The following is a 25,403-nucleotide window of genomic DNA, read 5'->3' on the forward strand; positions in this document are numbered from 1 at the left end:
CCAGAGGTGTAGAAAACATGCTTCTGCAGTGATTGTATTTTTAAACATTTGCAGAAACATGATGGTGCTCGTCTCTCTGACTGACTCTTGTATTGTATGTAGAAGTACCTGAAAGGACACCACTACAAATACCCAAATCCAAATACATACCACCCTTGTTTTCAATATTCATAAAATACTCATGAATGAATGACATGTTGTTATTTTAGTGCAAATTAGATTTTATTGACCAGTTCGTCATTTTACACTTAGACTTTATGAGGCAGCGTCATGATGCAGTACGTACTGTAGATAAAGGGTAAACAACTTAATTAATACAATACAATAACCTTGTTCACCACACCCATCAGATTTGGCAACTGATCACAAGGCTTTCACTTTTGACACGTGTTCTTCGCTGCGATTTTACAAGGCAGATCTGCTGGAGGCCCCAAGTCCATAAACATTAGGTGAAACTAAATAGTATATAAGCTTTTAAAACTTAGTAAAACAATGAGGTATTTCTGTGAATGTTAAAATGAAGAAAAGGTGCATTAATTTATTGATATATCCTCTCTTTGGTCTTTCATCAAAAAGTTCAGAACTGCACAGATTTCTATGTCACAAGCTAGAATAAAGAGGAAAGAGCGCAACACAGAGTACAGTTCAGAGTAAATGTTTAACCTTAAATTTTCCTGTAACTGGCTTCAAAGTTAGAAAAAATATTTTTCTACTACTGTATGACAATGTCACATACATTTCCTTGACTTGCTCCTGCTAATGCTTCACTGAAGCTACATTATTCAAATATTCTCTGATCAAAGAGGCCATCTCCATTTGGTCACTCTGTGGAATCCAGCATACTTTTGTCTTGTCAAGGTTGTTGCATCTTCAGTCTTTGGTATGGCAAGAATATAAGTAGGGGAATGAGCAATGCTGAACCAAACACATTTGACTGATGAAAAGATAGGTGGGGTCGAAGCGGGTAAACATATATTATGTAAAAAGATTTCAATAAACAGGAGATTATAAAGAATATAGCTTAGTTAAGTGTTTGTAGTATAAGGTGTCGGCCTTAGCGGCTCTGAATGGACTCTGGCTGGATATGAAGCCGGGTCTTGGTGGCCAGGGCTGCCTTGCGGGTCATAGTGGTGCAGCGGGTCAGGATCTCCTCAGTCTTGGGTCTGGGCGGCATCCTGGGAGCCCCTTCGCTGCTGTCGGACCTGATCGATGCAGAGCTCTCAGAGGCGGTGGTGGAGCCGCGGCGGACTGAGGCTCCAGGGAGGCCTGAGGGGCTCCGGCGCTGCGCTTCATCTTTCAAGCTCGACTCGCTGCTTGAGGAGAAGCCGGAAAGGCTGGAATCCACGCTGGTGTTGCTGGCGTTGCTGGCGTTGCTGGCGTTGCTGGTGTTGCTGGTGTTGCTGGCGTTGCTGCGGCTGCGCGAGCGGCTGTCTGAGGTTGAGGAATCCCTCTCCGGCTCTGTCTGCAACCAGGTCTCAGAGAGAACATCCAGAGATTGGGCCTTGTGGAGCCGCCCAGGCACGCTGGGCTCGCCTCTGGACTGACCTGGAGAATCCGTTTCTGGGTTGGTTTCTTCGTTGATGCTGGCTTGATAAGAAGCCTGAGCTTCCCTGCTGGTTGCCAGGTTCAGAGTGGAGCTATGCAGCTTTCTCTGCAGGCTGAAAAGGCCGGCTCGTGGGTTGTTGTATGGTTGCAGATACATGGAGGGGATGTAACCCGCCTTGCCATTGAATCTGGAGAGAGGATTGCAAGGAAAAGAGAATTTATTTCAACCTGTAAATCTTAATTTAAAACAGTTTGCAAAGATAACATCTTGTATTGAATCTAATCTAATGGCACTGAAAAACTGATACTGCTGCGGTGTGTACGTCAGCTCTTATTTCAGTAAAGTTATCCTTTCTAACTCTAGATAGACAATGGTAACTTTGTGATCAGACTATTGTTTACAGTGCAGACGGACAGGATTATGGGCGTACCTGATAAACCACCAGCCGTTGTCAGACTTTCTCAGCACCTCCACCACAGAGCCAATGGCCACAGACACCTCATCATCCTTCTTGGTTGAGTAACTCCTCACGGCACAATACAGGGCACCTAAAGGTAACAAACAACAACAAAAAAATGTCTTGAGACATGTAGTAAAAATAAATACAAACATACTAATTGTCTTTATAAAAAACAGAGTTTTGGTAGCAGGGAATAGATGCATATAAGTTTCAGTGGTAAAAGAGTGCTCCACAGTGTTGGCTGTTTGTAATGACAGTTAATCTCTCACCTGCCATCTGGAATCCAGCGTCATCATCATCCTCTCCCTCCAATACCTCCAGATAGGGAGCGGGAAACCAAGCCAGGCGCTTATCCTCGTTCTCCACCAGCCACCAACCTGGAGAGAGAGAGAAACAGATATGAGTGTGACGATAACTCTAAGTCCAGAGACAGATGTTTGCAACTGGAAAGATAAAATTCCTCAGTTATTTTGATTTCTTATTGTATTTTTTAGTAAGTTAAAGCTCTGACCTGCAGGGTCTTTGATCAGGACGTCCAGCTTCTCATCCACAGCGACCTTAAAAGGACGATTCTTGGTGTCCTTTGTCTCATATGCGGCCACGCAGCAGTAAGTCTGGGTGACAAACGGGTGGGTGATGCTGCCTGCATGCTGGCCAGTGACACCCCCTCCTCCACCATCGGATCCATCAGACATATCAGACAGCAGGATCATGACGCTGTGCGAGAGAGAGAGAGAACAATTAGTTTTGTAATTATCAAGATGCCCTGATTTACGACATAATTTGCTGCTCGATTAAAACCCGTCGTGACCACACAGCCTACCTGTTCTTGGTGAAGTCTGGCTGCAGGTCCTGGTCTTTGGGCAAGAAGAACCGCGTGACCTCTGAGCTCCGAGTCACGGTTTGGTCGCACTTGAGCAGGTCGTTGCAGTAGCTCTCCAGAAACTTCATGCGTTTGACAGATTTCTTGGATCCTTTCTGCTGGAGGCTGCTCCTCCTGGCCTTTCCTGGAAAGAAAGGAGGAGAAACACTCCAAAGTTAATACATCTGCAGAGAAGACGACGAGTATAAAAACTGGATTTGTAAACATTTTTCTTATGATTTATGAAATTATGGTCTTTTCTAAATGCTCACATGCCTTACACTTCTTTCAACAAACATACAATAAAGAAATACTTCATATACATATGCATAAAACATGCACAACAATTATTCAGACTGATGGGATGCTATGGTAAGCAAGTTTCATAGCTGCTTATAATTAATTACATGTAACTAACTAAAATAATAAAAAAATAATCTTACCCCTAAATTTGGGGATCACTCTGTCGTTTCTCCTTAAAGGGTTCATGTGAGGGAACTTCTTTTTCAGCTGCCTCTGTTAAAATAAAAATATATATGTTATTAAGCGTAGGACTTCCTTTTGATTTTAAATGGGATTTTTCACTTGTTGATTTTGACTTACATGAAATTTCTTGAAATCCTGGAAGGACCTGTAGATAATCACTTCAGTCTCATCAGACCATAACACAGATATCATGAACATCTGTGAGGGTTAAAAGAAAAACAAAAAACTGTCAATCAAAGGCAGCCCAGATTCTAACGGTTTCATGATCAGATAATAAATTGAAATAAAAGAAAATGTTGTTCCCTGAGGTCTTAACTCACCTTGAGTTTTGGTGCGTCCCTGTGGACGCCTCCAATCATGCGGGCACTAATAACAAAGCGCTGTTCACCGGCCATCGTGTCCCTCTTTGTATCGACGCTCGCTGGATGAATAGATGCTTGATTGGCCTTCAGTCTCCTGTCTGTCTGCCTCAGCTGCTCTAACAGCACGAGCAGCCGGCTGCAGTAGTTATAGGTCTCACATGAAGGAGGCGGAGAGAAGGAGGCGACTGAAACACACCTGAATGCTGCAGAATATGACGCGAACTTCCGGAGGTGGATTTTTTTTTTTTTTTTTTTTTTTTTTTAATTACTCAAGTGATCATTACACAAACTGTATAGAATATAGTTGGTCTGGAAACCCCCCAAATTTGTAACAGTTATATAATGACAGATCATTATTTTGCACTTAAAAGCCCACAGACATGATAATGATATAATTGATTAATTGCTGGATTTATCACATTAACAGGCAATTGTTTACTGGAAGAGGACTTTTCATTAAGTGACAAATAATGATTGATGATATAGATTTGAAGTTAGCGCTTCGAATTTTCACCAGTTACCTAAATACAATAATTATTTGTCATAAAATCTGGGATACATGTTCTGTGACAAATTGCATGGTTTATATAAAAGGAACAATTTGATATTTTGGGGACTTTTATTTTTTAGATATTAAGCTAATGGAAACAGCTAGCCCCAGCCATCCAATGTACTGACTGTACGCAGATGTTAGCCGTTAGCTTAGCTAGAAACTGGTTCAACAAAAGTGAGCGTGATAGTGAAATTCAACTGCTGTGTGTACTTTCTCTTCAGTCTCTCTCCTTTTGTTAACCCATGGTTGCCCTCCTTTTTGTATTGTGTCCAAATGTTTATGAAGCAGATTCAATCAGTTGAAATATTCATGTCTTTATTTCATTTTCAGTTACTCTGGGCAAATTTTCACCCATTGTGTGTTCATCAACGTGTTTGCAACTGAATGCTTCACATTCTGTCTGAGTATAAGGCATAGCTCATTGATTTCAGGGGTTGTAAGCAGTTATCATGCTCCAAGGACAAGCAGGGAATAACTTGGCATGTAGCCTCTTGTAAAACAGCAATGTTTTGTTTTTACAGTTTTTTATCAGTTAATCGAGACATAACATGTTAATAAAAGAGCTTTAGAGGTTCTAATAGGTGGATTTGTTTAGATTTGGACAGAGCCAGGTTAACTGTCTGAAAGTTTCCTTTAATATCAGATGATGCATTATAGTATATTTCCCATAATAGTGGTACCTTTTTCTAGGTTTTGATTCTATGCACCAGTTGAAGACAAAGACAGCTAAGAAAGTTTTTTTTTTTTTTTTTAAGGAGGCAAATCTGTTTGGATCTTCTCAAGAATTATTACTGTGTCTCCTGCCCACTCCGGTTTTCTTTAAGCACTTCCTGGTATTTCTTGTATTCTCAGCCCCCATAATTAAGACATATATTGCACGTGCAATCATGTCACACTTGTCATCTGGCAGCAATATGCCTTATCAGCTCTGTGTGTGTGTGTGTGTGTGTGTGTGTGTGTGTGTGTGTGTGTGTGTGTGTGTGTGTGTGTGTGTGTGTGTGTGAGACTAAATAGTTAAGGGCATGCATGTGTGTGTTTGTGGGAAACAGGTGTTTCTTCAAAGTGAGGATTTCAGGAGAGGGCAGAGTCCGACAGGGTTATCCCAAACACTCATCTGATGGATGTGGGCGCAGAGTCCTTGTCTGAAGCATTGCCAGGATTTTGTACACACAAAAACACCAGTGTTATGGTGTAAAGGTCAGGACTGTCCAGTTTTGTGTCTGACCTGAGAGGATGTCAACACCTCAGTGTAAAACCACATGAGGTTTTCCCCACTGAGACCATGAGTCTTACTTTTTTGGGCATTTGTTGATGACACGAGCAGGCAGAGGCACCGAGAGCAGTACATGAGATGTATTGTACTGAACAAGACACACTAAAAGATGCAACACACAGTCATTCAATCCCAAAAACAGTCTTTCATGGACACAGTCACACAATTACTACCTCAATCACACTGTCTTATAAATCATATTGTGGCAGCGCATTAAAACAGGAGTGCATGACACACATCAACAAAATGTTAGTGGAAAGTTATGAGTTGCATGCAGTCATGGTATGAGAATAATATGTCTTTATGTCTGACAGGTAGCTCATGATGTCTCAGAAGATGCAGTCACACTAATGCAACGACATCAGTCCTCTGCAGATTGAGATTTAGCCACAGTATTGCTCACATTATCTTCTGTTTTCATTTGTGCTGCAGTATCAACTTCACTGTGGAGTGATCAGCTTTGTTTGCCTTGTGTATAGACCATTGCGGTCTACACACACACGCACGCACACACACGCACGCGCACACACACACACACACACACACACACAAGGACCAATAAATGACTGTTATCAATAAAGAAAACAGTCATACAATAATAAAATACTAAAAGAGTTTGTTTTGAAGTGAGTAAGACTGGAAAGAAAACCTAGGGGAAACAAAACAATCCATTAAAATAAAAACTAAAATAAATAAATAAATAAAATAAACATTCAATTAAAAGTCAGACTAAAGAGGCAGGTCTAGGTCTAGATGCCATAGTAATAAAAGGATGGTTCATTGTGTTTTTTTTGTTCTGATTTTGGGTATAATTAAAAGGCCACTACTAGAATCTTGAAGGTTCACAGGATAAAAGCAAATCTGATAAATAGGTAGGACCAAGACCATTAAGGGCTTTATAAACCAGTAAAGAACTCTTAAAATCAATTCCGAAGCAGCCAGTGCAGAGACATTGAAATTGGTGTAATTGAGACAGAAACGGTGGCTTAGTTATGTCTTAGTTATGTGCATGATGTGGGCCTGATCAGGGTCAAAGGTGCATCCTATGATTTTCACTTGTTTACTGAGGTTTAGTGCTAGGGCTTGCATTTTTACATTGAGTTTCTCTCTTTGAGCTTCACAACCGATGACCAAGACCTCAGTCTTGAGCTGAAGAAAATTCTCTGTCATCCATAATTGAAATCTAACATATAGTTTAAAAGGGCATCGATTGGCCTTGGGTCATCAGGAGACATGGCAATGTAAAGCTGTGGGTCGTCAGCATAGCTATGGAACTTGATACCATGCTTCCTGATGACGTTTCCAAGTGGCAGGATGTAAAGGTTAAAACAGTGTAGGACCTAAAATTGAACCTTGATGAACACCACAATTCCTTTTATAGCTTTTAGATGAACATTCATCCATTCTGACCAAAAATTCTCTGGAAGATAAGAAAGAATGGTCTAACATATCAAAGGCTGCGCTTAAGTTGAGTAGTACTAATACAGAGGGTTTTTTGATATCCATATCGGACCTGAGGTCATTTACAACACTAGTGACTATAGTACTGTCTACAGGTACAATAATTAGTCCGAAAACCAGATCAGTGTTTGTCAAAAATAACGTGAGGTTTCATAGAATCATTTAACTGATTAAACTCAAGCATCTCTAAAATTTTACTTTTTCTGTAGTTATCAGGTATGGAGGCATCTCAATTGTTTGTCTTCAGAAGAGGTTTAACTATGCTGGTCTTAAGAGCAGGAGGGAAGAAACCCATCTGAGGAGAATAATATAGTAACTCTTCTTTTATTGGAAAATAACTTTGCCAAATATCGACCAGGACAAAATTCTCTAGTGTTTCCTCATGTAAAAAAAAAATGTTTCCGTGAATTTGATCAAATAGTATCTGCAAAATATTGTACACACTGCTACACTTCATAAAAACAGGGTTAACTAAACGATCAGTGGTTGAGAAGAGGATTTCGGGGTTGTTTCTGTTGGCAGTAATCCGTTTTGAGAAGTGAGCTTTTCTTGCATGCTTAATTGCCTTACTGTAAATGGTCATAAAAGTGGTCACTGGGAAAGTTTTCTTAAGGTGCGGTTTGTGTGTCTTTATGGATGTGAGATTATTTTAAAAAAATGAGACTATCAAAACTTCAAACAAATGACTTTAATCAGTTTAGCTAATAGCTAATCATTGTATATATTAATGTGAATGTCAGTTAAACATTTAAAACATCAAATAATTTCTGATTTGGAGTAATATGGCTGTTAATGTGATATTTAATATGTTGAATTTAAATCTGTAGAAAGAAAAAAAGTATTTAAAAGTTGGCTGATATCTACCATGTTGTTGTACATATTACATTCCTCTGTGCTCTGAGACCCCGAAGAAATGAGAAAATGAAGAAGATATAAAAAATAATTAAGAAATAAATAAAATAATTTCATTTCACCTTGCCCTGATTTTTAACCTCTGACAAAAGGTGTCTCTTCAGAACGATAACTGATTAGCTGGTGTTGAAACACATGTGATTTCACACAGGAAATGGTTTCTGCACTTGTCACATAATTTATGATTGATTTAACATGTAATTGATCAAGCCTTCTGAAAAAAACATACAAAAACATTTATCCAACTGTAAACTATGTGAAATGACAGATTTAATTTTACTGTTCATAATTCCTCTGGCTTCTGTGATAACTGTTCTTTGTAAGTTGTTGGTGCACATTCCTCAGGGCATCAACACAGAGGACTCATGGAGATTGTTTATTGGCTCATAGATAATAAGATTTTTTGTGAGGATCTGATACCTGAGATTAATGACTCCCTCTGTCAGAAAGACAGTGGCTGTCTGTGGGTGGAGGGTGGGAGAATCAGCAGGATTTTCCACATAGCACCACACATCATTTTGTTTGATTTGGACTGGCCTCACAATCACCTCTTTGTTAAGGCTGCCTTGAAACTGACAATGGAAATGTCAGAGAATTTGTCCAGGTGCATGGCTCATACTGCAGCTGTCATTTTCCTCTGTTTCTACTGAAATTTTACCTGAATAAGCGTGTTACCGTGTTGCAAAATCCACAGGCTAGAAAGAAAAAAAAATGTTTACTTGACAGATTCTTTTGCATGTTTTATCAGTGTGAATCACATGTCTATTTTAATTAATAAGTGATACTCATTACAAACAAGGAAAAGGATGTCAATGTTTCCTGTCAGGTTATTTTTGTAATGAGGAAAAAAATTCATGTGTCTTGTGTGTGTTTAATCAAATACAGACAGGTTTTGCATGCATTTCTTTGACTGTGGTTCCCTTTATGAGAGCTAATCAAACATCTGCTCTTTGAGATTAGGAGAACAGAGAAATGACAAATACAACACTTACCGCAAACCACACTAGTGAGGACGTGACATGCGGTACCATTTATGACTTGTAGTACAACCCATGACAAACATTGCCAAATTCTTCAGAACATCTAAGGTTGCACAAGTAGGTGTAAGAATGATAAGTAATCCCACAGAAATTGCAGACATAAAATTCATTCATCTTGCTTTCAATTACATGGACTTGCATCAAAAATGGAGCCATTGCTTTTGCTTTTATTTGATTAAAAAGAAGACACTGTTGGTTGCATGCACTGGAGACAGATTTTTTAAAGTGATATGCTTCAAAAAGATCTGGAAGATTCTGGATATCATATCATTATTTAATTGTGATAAAATAAACAAAAACATACATGGATACCAAAACAGAATCAGTTTGTCACACAAACACAGAATCCAAATCTGATATTTCTGTTGTTATAATATTTCTGACACATGCTATAAAAACTGCACTGCAAGGAAGCTGCAGATGTGAATTTCACGCTACCCTTGCAAAATAGTGGAAAAGCTGTTAATTGACACCATTTAAACATTACTTTTTCTCAACAGTGACACTTCCTTTGTCACTTCCTTGAAGAAGTGGCCAAAGGTTTGTCCAGTAGTCTAATTATACACAGAAAGAGGTGGGGTCAGTGGATCAGGGCTTCTGGGAAGTTTCTAAGTAGTTTACAATCACAAGGAGACGGAAGTTGAGTAGTAGTAAACAAAGCAGATTACAATTCTTTCACCATTGCCAGGAAATCAGTTCTTAGTAGACAAATATGTACACGCACACACACACACACACACACACGTGCACAACAGCAGCTTACCTCACACTGATCTGTATAGTTTGCACCTGAACACCCCCCCCCCGAGAAACGTGAGTCACACAAACTACAATAAACAATGTTGTAATCAATCATGTGATCCACATTCCCTGCAGATGTTATAAATATTTCCTTTATGTATTTATTAATTATCTCTTTGTTCTACTATTTCAACATTGCGATCTTCTGATTTAAGACTCCAAAACAATCACATGCACATAGATTTTTCTGCCTAATAATTTCCTTGTGCTGTTCAACATCCTCCATGCTCGTTCTTCTATCTTCTTCTCACATTTTAGGCCTCTCTGTAGTGACAGCATCAAACTCATCCATCACTGGCTACACCTGAATTTGGTTTGGCAGAGAATAAATGAAAACCTTCACCTGCTGCTGGCACTACAGGAAAATCGGGGATCACCAAAGTCTCTGGGATTAATCCTCTGGGAATAGATGTCTCTACCAGATTTAATGGCAATCCATCCAAACATTATGATGACATTTCAATAAAATCCTCAAATGTCAACGTCATGATGGCCCTGGAGGAGAAGTCAGGAGATAATCGGATTTCTGGGTAGATTTAGTAGATTTCTCATGTTCTCAATTTCATGGCAATCAATCCAATAGTTGTTGAGATACTTCAGTCTGGACCAAAGCAGTGGACTGACCGACCACAGGCAGACATTCATTATCATCTCCAGAAGTGTCAAAGGTTCAATACACTTATAAAATGTGGCGCATTTGTTTGCACTTGAAATCCATTTCACCTACAAAACCCAACTACAAAACCGATACCGTGGGTGCTTCCGGGCCCGAGCACCCACTGAAAATGCCTAGCACCCATGGCAAAGCTTCAATAGGGGCCAAATTTAATTCATAACAAACTCCAGGTTGGTGTTAGGTTGCATCAGCAGTAGAGACTAAGGCCCAATCCCATTGTCCCCCATAAACCATAAACCCTGAACCCTCACAGACTTAATTGACATCACCTGGTGAGTGACTGAGTGTGAGAGGCTGCAAGGGGACATAAGTGCTGTCCCATTCCTCATGTTACTTTGATTAAGTCAAAAACATTTGCATTCAATTGTGGGACCTTTGATTGTACATTTTTATTCCCTCCCTTCACTTCCTGTTTGTAAACAAAAAGAAATGTTGGATCAGATCTGATCAAGTGTGTGAGTCCGTGAGGGAGGGGGGGGGGGGGGGGGGGGGGGGGGGGGGCATTGGGATTGGGCCAAAAATCCATAAACTGTACGGCCAAAACTGACGTGATTTGATTCGCTGACCATATCCGTCACCACCAATCACAGAGCGCCTATCAAATTGATCCAATATAGCATTTACCACACTTCCACCTGAGCTAGTACACGTTGCGCGTGCACGGTACAGCGGGGTCAAACGGCGGGGTCAAACGACAGCGTCAGTGTGAGTCACGGCTAGCTAGCAACTTGTTTTGACCAAAGAGACTTTGCTTCAACAAAATGGACAAATTTGAAAATCAGAAAACCAAAAACGCCGAGTGAAACTCCGAATAAGAGTGACGAGGATAAAAACAAACAAACAAACAAACAACCGGAGCAGCAAAGATGGACAAAGGAAGGGACTGACTTTTCAAGCTAGCCGGCTAAAGACTCGAGTGACCCGCTTCCATCAACAACACACGATCAAGAATCTTTAAAAGCTTTTGTACGAGGCTTTTTTTGTTTTGCAGCTGGCCTAACGAACTGGACCGAGTGTCTTCGTGATGGTGAACCTGGATAAAAAAAATCTCGGGTCAGTAAAAACAACTTAATATTTAGTAGCTATGTGGGTCTATATGTTGGTGGTTAATTGCCTGTATTTTACTGTGTGGGCTTGTATGCTTTCTTTCTGTGTGTCACAGCCTATTATAACTAGTCTGGCTTGTTGCTGCAGGCCGCTTGTAGTGCTGTCACAGTTGCGGTCGTGTCGGATTGTGCACTTGGTCTGTGATTTCTGTTTTATTATCTTTACTAAATAATCTTGGTGACGCTGAAATTTTTTTTTTCTTGCATTTCATGTCACGTATCTTTAGTCGAACCTTTCATCTCCAATCCCTCAGTGCGTAAGTTTGACTTGAGTTTCGGGGTTAAAACGCTTACATTTGACTACCTCTTCCAAATCACTATAGTAACAAGTCATTTAGGCTATGGCTTTTGCAGAATGTTTGTTTTGGGCCTGAGGGTGGGACATGCAACTGGTTAGAGAGCACCCACCGACAGGAACATAAATCTATCTGTTTTTAACTATAATTACTGCCTTGCGGTTTTACGCCTCCAGGAACCAGTTAATTACTGTGTAAATTCTTGAGTCATGGCCAAGAAATGTGACTTGTGATGCACAGTGAACTTGACCTGTGACCTTTTGCCACCAAAGTATAACAGATTAATGTCCAAGTCCAAGTCCAAGTGAACATTGGAACCTGAAATTCCCTCAAATCATTCGCAAGGCCAAAATCATGTTTTATGAGATCACAATGATCTTTGACCAACAAATTCTAATCAGTTCATCCTTGAGTCCAAATGAACGTTTGTACCAAATTTGAAATAATTGCCTCAAGGTGTTACGAGAATGAGATGGGCAGATGAACCACGTGACAACATAACAATGTAATCCGGCCTTGGTTGACTCCAGCATGGAGACACACTATTTATACATAGTTGGCAGTGGCTTGGGAATTTTTGACGGTCTTATAGACACTGGCATTTAATTCACAGGAAAACCGTGTCACTGCATTTCAGAAATATTTATCTAATGATGAAGCAACCATTGTCTTCTCTTTCTGCACATCTTTGCAGAGGTGGACAAAGTACACAATTTCATCGCTTGAGTCAAAGTTCAGATACTCCTGGTTCTACCGAAAGTTGTTCAGGCAAATTTTTACTTGGGTTAAAATACTCGAGTACTTGCTTTTAAAAATACTTAAGTATCCAAAAGTCTACTTTTTTTATGTCAATACATTGTTGTATTGTCCCACATTTCTTTTACAGAACATAATGCCTCTGAAACAACCTACTGAATGAACTGACCCACTTCAGAGCCTGTAGAATAAAAAGTGTGTAGAATATGATACAAAGCCTGTAGAAATTGCCATTAAAAACACAATTGAATCAACCAAAAGGAGCTACCGTCATTTTTTCATTTCTTTTTTGTAAACACAGCAAACATTTAAAATAAAAGGAATCGTTCTTTTTTTATTATTTCTTTTTTCCTCTTTTTTCTCTCTGGTGAAGAAGCTTCTGGCTCATCCTTATCTAACATAGCCATCATTAGGACACAGTGCTGTTCAAAAATGCAGCAGCACAACATGAATGACAGCGTAGGAGTTGGCTGTAATTGTTTATTCTCCTGTGATGACCACAGGGTATGGTTGGTCACATTTTCCAAAAACAAAGAAAACTCATTCCACTGACTGAAAGCTCTGCTTCAAAGTAACGAGCACCTCATGGAAAGGTAGCGGAGTCAAAAGTACAATATTTGTCTTTTATATGTAGTGGAGTAAAAGTAAAAGTTTCTAAAAAGTTTCATCATCAGTTGCATCTTTGTCTATTGTTAGTTACTCTTCTGGAGAGGAACGCGTCCTTCTGCATGCCAGAAGCAACACTTTGAAATGGAGCTGATGTTTTTCCTGGCAGGACGATGGCTGTCTCACACACACGGACATTTTTTTGTGACATTGTCAGAGGAGGCAAAGGGACATCTATTGTATTGCAACTACACGCGCGCACATGCACACACACACACACACGTTACGTTTATACAGACAGAATATTAAACAATCAGTTTCACTTTATGGTAACTGACAGATTGTTCATTTTGATATGTACCTGAGCAGATTTTTGGCTTCGTGCACCTGATGATTCATCACAGATCATGTAACCTCTATAAGCTTTTAGTTGGCACTGACACTTATCTGACTTGAAACTAGAATTACTGCCTTGCGGTTGTATGCCTCCGCCACTCGAGACTAGTTTCAGGTTACATCGCTGTTTATCCAGAATCATATAAAATATTAACCATTTGTGTGAAATTTTGTCATAACTTCTGTTTTATTGTTGAAGTATTTTCTGATGTCACCGTGACCATGACCTTTGGCCATCAAAATTTATTTGTGCTTGAGTCCAAGTTAACATTTGTGCCAAATTTTGAAGAAATTCCCTCAAGGCCTTACTGAGATATTGTGTTCACAAGGCTGCCACGCCCTTGACCTTTGACCTCCAAAACCTAATCAATTCATCTTTTGAGTCCAAGTAAACGTTTCTGCCAAATTTGACAACCCGGAGACAATATGCCTCTGGCTCTGGCAGTCGCTGGCACGGAGGCATAATGAGTGCAATGGTGGTATAAACTGAATAAACTCTAAACTCTGCGTTATTTTGAAGACTACTGAGCCAAAGCCATATCTTCTGTTTGTTGTATTAATACTGGCTGCTTACACTAATCTGTACCAAAGTGTTTGCATTGTATTTGTATCCTGCTGCCAAGTCAGCTTCTATTATTCCCAGGGACACCTGCTTTTCACCACAGCTCTGACCAAACGGACAAAAGATAAGCCAAGTCAAATAATATAAAACCAAGCTAAGTGTGGTCTGAGACGTCCCGGACTCTGCACTGCACAGAAGATAAACACATTTAAGGTAACAACATGGCTGCCACCCTCAGGCCAGATTGAGCATTTTTGGGAACCATGAGAGAACAAACACCCCTTCCCATTTCAGACTCATCCATAAAAGGTGTGTTTGATACTGTCACTTCTCTTGTCACTGTAATCTCCACATTCACACAGCGGCACAGAAATTACATGAAGATACTTACGTGTGACTGACACGACACGGATTCCACCCTGGGTTATTTTAGGCATGCATGTACACACACGCCTTGTTCATCCAAAGTACACACCTACTGTTCTCGTATACTTTTTAAAATCTTAGCATGCCATATGTGTAACTGGTTTCTACACATGCAATGCTTTAAATTCTTTCATTCTTTCTTTCCAGCACTTTGGTAAAACACATAAACAACTCTCTACAACTATCACACAGATTACCATGAACTATACAGATATCCATGGTGGCTGGAGGACAAATCGTAATGACTTTGGTGATCCTCTGACTTTTCCTCTGGTGTCAAAATGAGGCTGAAAGTTTTGGGGTTTTAGTGAAATGTCTTGGTGCAGTTTTGATTAATCCTGCAAAGTATCGCAACATCTGCCACCATCAGGCTGACAGCTGTGATTCTTAGTGAAATGTCTCAACAACTGTTTGATTGCCATCCCCCTCAGGACAAACTGTAATAACTTTTCATCAAGCATAATCAGCTGTATTTTGTTTCTAGGAACAGATTTACTTGCTTAACATCAGCCTGTTGTAACTGTCATTTTGAAAACGTTAGCATATTGACATTAGCATTTAGCTCAAAGCACCTGTGTCAGGTGTGTAGAGCCTCATGAGGCCGTAGACCTCCATATCGCTGCAACCACTGTCACAGTAAAGCTCTATATGTTATTTGCACAACCCTAAGTACTGTAAAAAGACACTTTCAATTTAATAATTTTAATAATTCTAGTTTTGTCTCAGTTCATGCTTCTTGTGCATATCAAATTTATTTTAAACTCTTCATACTAAAACCACCACTAGACTGTACAAAGTGTGTAGACACACCAGAGGGCAGTGCAGGGTAGAAAGTCACCAAGTCAAGAGCAGCATTAAGCCTTCTCCTACACGAAACAAGTGAAGCGTCAAGTTTGTTATTTGAGGAAAAATAATTTTCCTCAAACGTGTAAAATTTTGTTTAAATTGTACACAATGTATGCACACTTTGTTTCTGTCTTGAAATGATCCGATTACATAATGATTAATGTAAAGTGTGGTATAAAATATGAAACATTTCCAGAAAAAACATCAGTCAGATATTCAATATTCAGACACAGTGAGGAGTTTTTGATATGATTTTTTTTTCAAATCCACAATCCATTCTTTACATTCACACCATCAGTCAAATCCAGGCTTCTTATTCTCAAACAAACACACTTCTGATCTGTTATAATACAACTCTGATAAGCTTTAAAAAATGGCACCATCACATGGAAAGGTAACATGATCAGGGAAGAAAGTGTGTTCATAGGCAATTTAACAAAAATACTTTTTTCAATGAAGATAGATTCTTTTCTTTTTTCCATATACTATAACGATAGAATAAAATTTTGTCTCTGAAAAGTGAAGGTTTTATGTTGGGAGAGTGCTATGTCTAAAGTGTTGCATAGTCGAGGAGACATAAATGTAGGGATAGTGGAGATCTTAATTTAAAACAACACATAAGGAGTAAAAAGCTCTTTGTTTAATGCAGAGTGCAGGGTAAAAAAAAACTAAACTTTTGAATATTTTTATGTGATTGTTTTGGCTCCAAACCCTTAAAAAACTAGTCAGAAAGCTTGTCCTGCCACCTTGAACCTTGAAGCTCGTGTACTGGGGCATGTGAGTGTAAAATCCTGCGATGCAAGCAATAGTAACATATTGACCATCTTTGTGCAAATGTAACTCAATAGAACAAGATCCACAGCAATCACATGTGATAATAATCTCCCAAGCAGTTTTATGAACACGGGGAGGAAGATTGTTTCAAGTGTCACTCACATTGCAGCTGTTAAAAGTGCCACTCTGCGTCCATCCTCTTGGCAGGCAAACAAAGAACCAGCTTAGCTTTTAAAAAAAATACTGTTATTCTAGCTTATGGGCTGATTAAAGCTCCAATCCACAAACCTGAAGAGCTCAAATCATGAACTAGAACTTCTCTGTGTGATTTACTTTACAGATTGTGTTTATAAGAGCAGACTCCTCAGAGGAATCCTTGTCCAACGGTAGACAAATGTGTTTATGTAGCTCATTCCGCATCGGCTGGATGAAAGCTGGAAACATCTCTAGTTGCAAAACAAGTGGGGGAATTCCCAACTCAGCTTATAAAGTGTCTCGAGATACTGTGCCAAGCGTTTTTTTGTGTTTTTTTTTTTTTGTGTGTGTTTTTTTTCTTTTTAAACCAGACGTTAAAACAAATGAAGAAAAGGGTACACAAGTATGAACCACACCCAGTCTCTGCTGCTGGTTCTCACTTTACAAGCTCCAGCCAGGGAGCAGAACTGCTCTTTCTTCTTGTCTCATCCATACATACATTCATTTGTCCTGTCCTGTCCTCTGATCAATCAGCTGTCCGTCCACTGAATGAGAACATGTAAGAGTTTGCACTTTGCCAAAGCCCAAACTCTTATCTCCGGTTGTTCTCCTTTTCCTCTTCAGTAGCATCCACAGACCTCTGCTTTGCCTCAAGTCTCTGTCCATCAGAAAAAAAACACAAAGATCCACGATGCCGGCCGGGGTCACCGGAACTCATAGATGGCTGCGCTGTGCTCGGGAACGTGGGTGAGGTTTAGAGACTGGTACCTGCAGAGAGACAACACAGTACAGGTTACAAAAAATAGGGCTAGCTAAGGCAACCTTGCCATGAACTCGTGTATAATCCCAAATTCCCCATCTTATGTAATATTAAATCTGAAGAAGCATGTACGTGAAGTATAGGCATGCTTGCTTATCCTTCGAGGCTTTTCAGGCTGCATAACATTGCTGTCTCAAAATCATAATAATATGAGATATAGTCCTATTTTCAGCTTAGTGAAAATTCATTTTTCAGATAATCAAAAGATATCATCTTAAGATCTCTCTTTGGAATCAAACCACTTTTGTTGATTCTATTTATGGGCTACAGTTACAGTAATAGCCATTCAGTGTGTTTACGTTCAGTTATTACCTTTTTATAATGTAGGTTTAAGGTTTCATCGCCTTCACGCACAAGAGGCATTCACTTAACCCAGCATGATTTTATCTAATCAATATCAGCCTCACTGTTTAGTGTTCACTCTCTTCACACTATATCAGAGCTGTATTAAGTTACTTCTGGACATCCTACTACCGCTTCTTCACTTAAAAGCATTAAACTAACAAAACACAGGGCTTTTATAGTGATGAAGCAATAGGAAGTGTTATGTTAGATATCATGGAATCAACCAAGACTGAAATCTTCACGATTAAAATTTAAAGAAGTACTGTAGAAAACTTATTTCAACCTATAAAGAAATACTTAAGCATTCAGTTAATCTTATAAAAAAATCTAAATCACCAAAACTGGAGATATGTGGTTTTGAAAAGCACTTTGACTGTTCTCTGAAGCATTTACTTGATAGTTGATTCACGAGGCCAGGTAAAAATAATCAAAGGCATTCATTAGTTTTAAAAAGTGTGAATCATTTGACTCTTCCAACAAAGCAGTTTGACAAATCCCGACCCAAAATAAAAGGGTTTTACTAGTATAAATGATTGATGTTGACATCTGAAAGCCAACAGTTAATTATGCTTGGAAAAGCACAAGGAACAAGACGAACTGAGGTCTGGACTGATGTGCGTATTCAGCCTTTTCTTCATGTGTTATTTTCAGGGTTCGCACCAGAGGTGGTAAATGGCAGCACAGAGTTGATCCATATAAACAAACTACTCATGAGTCCATAACAGCATTGTCATTAAAACTGTTTTCAGTTCTCATAATGACGCTAAATGCCACCATCATGGTAAGTATGACGTAAGCACAGGCTGTTGATCGTTTTCCAGTTTTGGAAAATGGCTTAAAATAAAAGGTATTCTGTGGTTGGAGCAAGAAAAAAAACTGCTTCAAAGTATTTGGTCAAAGCAGGGAATTAAAAGAAAATGAATGGAATGAAATCAGAGAGTTTTGGTAACAATAGCTAAACCATTATGTGCAGAGGGAGTTGAAAGAAATGCCAAAGAATGTCAAATAAAAATGAAAACACTAAAGATGGAGTACAAGCAGGCCCCTGTTTGTTTATCACCAGGCAGTACGACCACATAAATCAAATGCAACAAACTGTGGTTGTCATTGTTCTGCTTCGTCAACATAAAGTCACACACACAGTCGTTCGGAAAAGCCACATTCATCTACGAATCATTGGAGCAGCTCCCAGGGCACCCTGACAAAAGCTGCAGAAAGCTGGAAATTGTGTCTGTTAATGACTTCTCCCATCCAGATTTTCCCCATCTGCTCTGGGATTCAGTCCAGCAACCTTTCCTTTTCCTTTCCTAAAATGACTGAAATTCACCTCACAGTAACTAGTGTTGGGCTGCATTACCATTCAGAGCTCCTGTGGTAGTAGTAGCCCTCGATCGTTGCTGTGGATTTCTGGAAGCAGATGTAGTAGAATCCAGCAAAGGAAGCTCCGCTGATGTCTTTGATTGTGTGGTCTGGGACTAGAAACTGCTCCTGAGGGGATGGACAGGGTGAGAAACAGCAGCAGCTGCAGTTGCAGTTCAGAGGTGACTTGCTACAACATATGATACAGCTCAATTCAGGCTGCACCTTACCTTCCACCTCATGAAAATAAAGTCAGAGTTCTTCAGATCCTCATAGTCAAAATCATCAGAGTTGAATGTCTTTGCATACTGGTAGAAGGCCTGGAACTTGCCCTTCACACAAAATGAAAATTCATTATGTTACAATACACCAGCCAGTTACAGTGTGTGTGGAGCCCATGTGTAGATGATGAATCAAGTTTTCCGCCTTACCCAATGCTTACGATCCACATCTTCATCCGCATCCCATTTCCGGGTGAGAAATGGCCGCTTCCTGCTGATGATCTCTCCAGCGAAGAACGTGGTCAGAGTTGGGTATTCCTATGAGAGTGAACGCCACAGAGAAACAAACAGGAATGTTTTTGTTTTGTTTTGTTTTGTTTTGTTGTGTTTTGTTTTGTTAGCTCTGGTGCAGCCAACCTGCTAAATAGTGTTTTGTCTGTTCATCTCTTTGTAAATGAAAGAATGCTACATCCAATGCTAATGGTAAAGTAGAAGACCATTTTCATTCTCAAACAAAGTAGACAGTAGAAAGTAACTACGTTTTGAAAGTTGGAATATATACGCTTATAATCGTGGTTTATTATTCATGAACAACTCATGCTGTGGAACATATAGGATATTGTAAATTATTATATATTTTAGTAGAGAGACTGCTACTTGAACATACCAGTTATATTAGAGTTTAAGCTGACTGCCATTTATTCAAAATGCAGTCAAATGTAATAGACTTAAACCAGCTGGTGATCTCCCCCAGTAACACCCCAGCTATCAAATACATGCTAAATGTATCAGTATACACCCACTGCATGTTTGCCAGCATGTGAGGCAGCTTTAATGTTGTAGAGTTTAACATCCTCTACAATGTAAACAACAGAATACTGATTGGGGATGACTGGACCTAGACTGTACCCGTCTCTTCAAAAAAGGACACAATGAGCAGTGGCCAAACACAGCTTAAATTATTTATGTTTGTGGTTTAATAAAGAGAATTACTTCTCTCACCTCTGTCAGTCCTTTTATCTTCAGGTAGCCACACAGGTAGGAATCCTCCATGGTGACATGCTTAAGAAGAAAACAGTAAACAACAGAGAATGTTACTTCATACGTGATTCAGGTGTAGTAGTTAACTCTACATTCAAGTGACAGTAAGTGGGAATGCTGTGATATGCTTTAATGAAGCTAATATTAAATTCCTATCAATATCTCTCACACAAACAACCATAAACATACATGTTTGTAAGAGTCTTGCTACGTGGTGAAGCCAAAGCAAGATGAAACCCCTAGAGTCGTATTTTCCTACAACAACATTAAATGAGATGTCTCGTTGTAGTTGAAATGGGTTGTTAATAGTCGCAGGCACTGCTACATCCACAGCTAGCTAAAGGAGTTAGTTAACGACAGGCCACGGCCCATTGATTTTCCAGCTGTCAATCACCACACCGTCCGTTTGACAGATCACCAAATACCCCTGACAGCTCGCCCGATTAATGAAATATCCGCTTCACAGCCCCACCTGCAAAACCACCTCCACGTCGTAAGAGTTCCCTTTGCTCTTCTGGTGGCCCCTGAACTTGGAGCCGCTGTACAGCAGCGAGGTGACAACGCCGGGCTGCTGGGTGTTTATCGGTGGCGGCGGGATAAGCGAGGACGAGGATGCGAAGGCCGCAGCGGGGGAGTCGCTGAGGTATCCAGCGGGGACAGGCATGGCTCCCGCTTCGCTGGCTGGGCACCAACCGCGGTCACTGGCCGTCTAGGCGATGGACTTTGTCGGCGTCTACGAAGAGGCGGAGGAGGACTGGTGAGGCCCACCAACATCCAAATCCCCACTTATTCCTCTGTAGTTTAGTTTACCAGGCACCAAGCTCCCAGAAAAGTAAGTGGACTTCGACGCGGCGACGTTGGCATTAGCATTCGCCCCTCTCATTGGCCAACTGAATCCACCTGGCAAAGATCGTCAACGTCCATTGGTTCGATTTGCGGAAGGGTTTGTGGGAGTTTTTGAGTGTAGTTTTTTCCTGTTGTGTTAGAATGCGGTAGAACATCTTAAAAAACTACATTTCCCCACTTCTAACAGTAACTATGATGCTCTCTGTCAAGCACAGAAGGTCAGACGCGTGCATTTGAACGCAGGAGCTGTTTTATGAACGCTTAGGAAGGAATGTATGCTAGCAAATAGGGACATAGTGACTTTATACAGTTAGCCAAGGCGGTATAAACAAGAACCAATGCTTATAATACGAAACAACAGCCACTCGTATAAAAATGTTGAATCTAATTAACTAAAGTCTAGCGTGTCAGCTCTCCTCTCAGTTAGCTTTTCTTAACACACATCTCCACCTATCTGCCACTATGTTAAAGAGCCTTGTTAGACTTCAGAGTCAGCTTGGAAATGCCCTTTCTCTCAGTAAAGTGTGTCCAAGAGGTCAGCAGTCCCGATTTACTTTGAAATACTCCACAGCCGCAGCAGGTAAGATAATGAACAATGTGGATAAAACTGTCTGCAGCAGTAGTACGTTTGTAAATCTGTTGACTGACGCGATGTTTTCTGATGTTACCAGAAAGAAAGAAATTTTATCAAGATGTCAGCATATCCCAAGGTGACGGTAAGTGCCAGATATCATTATTAATAGGTCAAGTGTAGAAGTTCTGTGTGTTTGAGAGTAAAAATCCTGTGTGTCACATGTCACAATTTCCACTGTCACAACAAAGGAAAAACAATGCTCTCCTCTAAGGAATTAAAACATGCAGACGTGCTGTGTTTTTCATATAGGCATAATGGTTTAATTAGTTGTTCCTTCTCCATACTTGTGTTGTAGGTGGTGTATATGAGATCAACCTAGACAGAAGGAAACTGAAAACCCCCGGAGGGAAGCTGTTCACAGTGCCAAATGAAGCCCTGGCCATCGCTGTGGCAACCGAGTGGGATGCTCAAAGAGACACACTCAAGTTCTACTCAATGCACCTGGTACGGCCATTGAACTGGGTATTGAATAGGGTTTAAAGAATAGTTTCTTATCCAGGGTTTCCTTCAGCGTTTTTAAAATGAAGACCACTTCTGCTAATGTCACAGTCCTTAAACAGGCATCTAAGAACTACACTGATCAAGATGAGATGCCTCAGACTTTTACCACCTCTGATTACTGTTTACATGGGAAATCTTGTCATCCTTAGTTAGACCACATTCAGGGTTGATTGATATGTAGACTGCTTTTTTGATATGTCATGTGTTTTCAGTTACATAGGTAAGGTTTAAAAAAATATAATGTTTCTGTTTGAATATGAAGTACAAATTTTTGAGTTACGTCCATGCTCTAGAAAATATATTTATAATAGAATATGATGCATCATTTGACATGACAACTTGACACATCTTCTTGTGGGAAGGTTGTGAGGATTTGGGGCAAGAGTGCTAGTTCATGTTTTCCAAAAAATATGAGAAGCCTTGATTTATAGTATGCTGCTGCAACCCAGATCCTCCATTGAGAAGTTTTACTTTACAGAACCAAATGTGAACTGATCCTCAGAAAAAAATAATGCAAGTAATAATTTTTCACCATCCAGCTATTGCCATGTTTTTAGTTTTTCATGCCACTATTGAAGGTAAATTGTAAACTCTCCCTGCAGACTACACTGTGCAACACAGCTCTGGACAATCCCACCGAGCGTAACGAGGACCAAATGATCAATGCTGCTCTAAAGTTCCTGGAGACTGACACTGTTTGGTATACTACTCATTTGATTTTTTACTTTAATTCATATATTTATATTAACTTTTTTTAAAACATGGCTTTATTGTTGCTATTAATCAATAACAACAATGATTTAGTTGCTGGTCTATATATCCGTTATAACCAGAGCAAATTTTTCTTAATAGAGATTAAAGGTTAATATAATCATCATTAATATATCATTGTTTACACATCGATACATTTACACAACACAATGACAACATAGATATTAAATGTCAATCCTCTCAATGAAGTGACACTCTTTCAATTAAAAGTCCATGCTTGTTTGATACATATACATATTGATAATGGATAAAAACACTGTTAACAGGGAGTTACTTGCAGTTGTGGCTTTAAATGTTAATGGGGTTTATCTTGTGTGTAGTTACAGAGTAGATGAGCCTTATGCTTTGGTTGAGCTACAGAAGAATGAGTGGGACCCTGTGCTGCACTGGATTGAAAACAGGTAACAGCAGTATTAGTTTTTGTCTCAGTCAAAGCACATAGACTGACATTAAAGCCTCCCAATACAAGACGGCTTATTAAGCTACTGTACTAAGCTTGTTCCTAATTGTCTTTATCTCCCACAACTCAATTGTAGATACAATGTCACTATTGGCTCCTCGTCCAGTATTTTGGGTCCCGAGATTCCAGAGGAAACCAAAGATACGTTCCGGCAACACCTGAAGTCTTACAACTTTTGGTCTCTGACAGGTGAAATATTTCTAAACTGATCTAAGATGAGCACTTTTAACTGTATCTGTTGTGCTGAATATCATCATTATAATGGCAAGATTATATATATATATAAAGTATATGGTTTCTCCTGTGCAGGGCTCGAGTATGTGATCACGCAGTTGAAGTCTGTTGTTCTGTCCATGGGGATGATTGATAGACATCTGAGTGTGGAGGAGGCTGTGCTGCTCTCCAGACTGGAGGAGGAATACCAGGTAGAAGAGATTGTTTCCACCCACAATTTTCCCAACAACATTTTTAGTTATTTTTGTTTTCTATTTCTTCTTCTTACAAAGAGAACCTTTGCTTATCACTGCGCCCTAGATCTGTCATAATCAGAAAAGACTTTACTTAATGTGCTCTAGAGAAACAGCACCCTCTTCTGTTTTCATAGTGTTTCCCATAATAGCTAACCTGGCAGCACACAATGTGTATTGTAGTGTAAAGGCTGACTTTGCTCTTCTGTTCCCTGGTTTTGTTTATTTATCCATCTACTGTCTTTGCACATGGTAATGATTTTGTGATCTTGTACTGCTTCATGTACAATCATTGGTGTTGCAGTTGATAAATGATAAGACAGACCTGCTAACCTTTCTGCTTACTATCATTGGTTTTCCTCTATTTCTTTCTCCCACAAAGATTCAGCGCTGGGGAAACGTAGAGTGGGCCCATGACTACGACATGTATGAGCTGAGGGCACGGACCGCTGCTGGAGCTCTTTTTGTTCACCTCTCATCCGAGAGTTCAACTGTCAAGCGCAAACTTCTGCAGGACTGAGAGAAAGATGAGCTCAAACATAGAACTCTCAGTAACCGAGAGAGAAACCCCAAGCACCTCTGTTTATCAATGATGTACATCAATGCAGAAAAACACAACACATCCTGTTTGTTCTATTTAGCAGTGACAGCAGCTCTGTCTGTCATCTGTTACAGAAACATCTCACTCTAGTCTTTTTTTGCAGTGTTAATATGTGGAAGCTGCCAAGAGTGACACCCCTCACAGAGTTTCCAGTCGGTTCTCAGTCATCCGCGACATTTTGGATGCTGGTGACTACTACTGTTGTCTGTTTGGTGGTGGAATGTTAATTCCCTGGCTGCTTTTTCTGTGTGCTACATTTGATTACTGGAAGGTGCATGTGCTATTCTACCAACAAACTGTCCACGCTAACTGCGCTGTGTAGATGAAAGCACACTGCATGGGAAAAAATATTCACTTGCAGTAGGTAAAACATCAAATTGCCATCTGTAGTTAAGATTGTCATCGTTCATGTTTTGTGTATTTTGGCATTTTCAGTGTGGTAATGAGGTGAGAGATTAAATACTGCACAGAGAAAACCTTTTTCATGTGTATCAACAATACAGTGCTGTTTCTACAAAAAGTTGTATTTTAGTGGAAAAGTGGGTCACACTCTCATGCAGTTGTAATTTTCATGTACAGAGCTGAAGGTTTTGTTGCTTTTACAGTTGAAATGAATCACAGAAATGAAAAGAATGGCATTATGTGACTCATATTTGTTGGTGCCCTTTCCCTTTCCACCACTTGTGAGCAAAATACGTCAGCAGAGCTTATCGTGAATTAAAACCCAAATAAGGCAAAACATTTTTACAGGCGTCTGTCTCAATTAATGATTAAAATCTAATGTTATTTGTCTGAATCTTCTCACAGAAGACCGACTGCTGCGGTCATAAAATAACAATTTCAGTTTTATAGATGCAACCTTTGTACCTTTTATTTACAATCGCCCAACTCTCATGATGGATGTTCTAACTGTCCAATCACGCTAAAGGTCAGGATTTCTTG

At 39.8% G+C, this 25,403-nt stretch overlaps 3 protein-coding genes across 3 annotated transcripts; 1 reads left to right on the forward strand and 2 right to left on the reverse strand.

Moving 5' to 3' along the window:
- Positions 1–215: 215 nt before the first annotated feature.
- noxo1b (NADPH oxidase organizer 1b) lies at positions 216–4,125 on the reverse strand. The gene is made up of 8 exons (XM_056365403.1): positions 3,675–4,125; positions 3,472–3,552; positions 3,312–3,384; positions 2,830–3,013; positions 2,518–2,723; positions 2,276–2,383; positions 1,977–2,094; positions 216–1,733 (listed from the first exon to the last, which is right to left on the reverse strand). The coding sequence occupies exons 1-8, from the start codon at positions 3,747–3,749 to the stop codon at positions 1,055–1,057; spliced, it is 1,524 nt and encodes a 507-aa protein (XP_056221378.1). The 5' UTR covers positions 3,750–4,125; the 3' UTR covers positions 216–1,054.
- Positions 4,126–15,663: 11,538 nt separating this feature from the next.
- On the reverse strand, positions 15,664–21,050 carry LOC130161989 (glucose-induced degradation protein 4 homolog). Its single transcript, XM_056365405.1, has 6 exons — positions 20,654–21,050; positions 20,143–20,202; positions 19,351–19,458; positions 19,150–19,251; positions 18,918–19,048; positions 15,664–17,163 (listed from the first exon to the last, which is right to left on the reverse strand). Exons 1-6 carry the CDS (start codon positions 20,843–20,845, stop codon positions 17,100–17,102), a joined length of 657 nt encoding a protein of 218 aa, XP_056221380.1. The 5' UTR covers positions 20,846–21,050; the 3' UTR covers positions 15,664–17,099.
- A 179-nt stretch (positions 21,051–21,229) lies between these two features.
- atpaf2 (ATP synthase mitochondrial F1 complex assembly factor 2) lies at positions 21,230–25,204 on the forward strand. The gene is made up of 8 exons (XM_056365404.1): positions 21,230–21,607; positions 21,699–21,743; positions 21,957–22,105; positions 22,765–22,862; positions 23,254–23,334; positions 23,470–23,582; positions 23,703–23,818; positions 24,243–25,204. The coding sequence occupies exons 1-8, from the start codon at positions 21,490–21,492 to the stop codon at positions 24,378–24,380; spliced, it is 858 nt and encodes a 285-aa protein (XP_056221379.1). The 5' UTR covers positions 21,230–21,489; the 3' UTR covers positions 24,381–25,204.
- Positions 25,205–25,403: the final 199 nt, after the last annotated feature.

Source organism: Seriola aureovittata, chromosome 21, assembly GCF_021018895.1.
Source record: "Seriola aureovittata isolate HTS-2021-v1 ecotype China chromosome 21, ASM2101889v1, whole genome shotgun sequence".
Taxonomy (NCBI): Eukaryota; Metazoa; Chordata; class Actinopteri; order Carangiformes; family Carangidae; genus Seriola; species Seriola aureovittata.

What these genes read in the sequence shown, in the direction of transcription:
- noxo1b (XM_056365403.1), bottom strand. Translation starts at nt 3,749, where the DNA reads ATGGCCGGTGAACAGCGCTTTGTTATTAGTGCCCGCATGATTGGAGGC. An exon ending in AGGATTTCAAGAAATTTCAT is followed by an intron (nt 3,385 to 3,471) that starts GTAAGTCAAAAT and finishes TTATTTTAACAG; the next exon opens with AGGCAGCTGAAAAAGAAGTT. An exon ending in CGCTGGATTCCAGATGGCAG is followed by an intron (nt 2,095 to 2,275) that starts GTGAGAGATTAA and finishes TGTTACCTTTAG; the next exon opens with GTGCCCTGTATTGTGCCGTG.
- LOC130161989 (XM_056365405.1), bottom strand. Translation starts at nt 20,845, where the DNA reads ATGCCTGTCCCCGCTGGATACCTCAGCGACTCCCCCGCTGCGGCCTTC. An exon ending in AGATAAAAGGACTGACAGAG is followed by an intron (nt 19,459 to 20,142) that starts GTGAGAGAAGTA and finishes TCACTCTCATAG; the next exon opens with GAATACCCAACTCTGACCAC. An exon ending in TTATTTTCATGAGGTGGAAG is followed by an intron (nt 19,049 to 19,149) that starts GTAAGGTGCAGC and finishes CCATCCCCTCAG; the next exon opens with GAGCAGTTTCTAGTCCCAGA.
- atpaf2 (XM_056365404.1), top strand. Translation starts at nt 21,490, where the DNA reads ATGTTAAAGAGCCTTGTTAGACTTCAGAGTCAGCTTGGAAATGCCCTT. An exon ending in CAGCATATCCCAAGGTGACG is followed by an intron (nt 21,744 to 21,956) that starts GTAAGTGCCAGA and finishes CTTGTGTTGTAG; the next exon opens with GTGGTGTATATGAGATCAAC. An exon ending in CAACTTTTGGTCTCTGACAG is followed by an intron (nt 23,583 to 23,702) that starts GTGAAATATTTC and finishes TCTCCTGTGCAG; the next exon opens with GGCTCGAGTATGTGATCACG.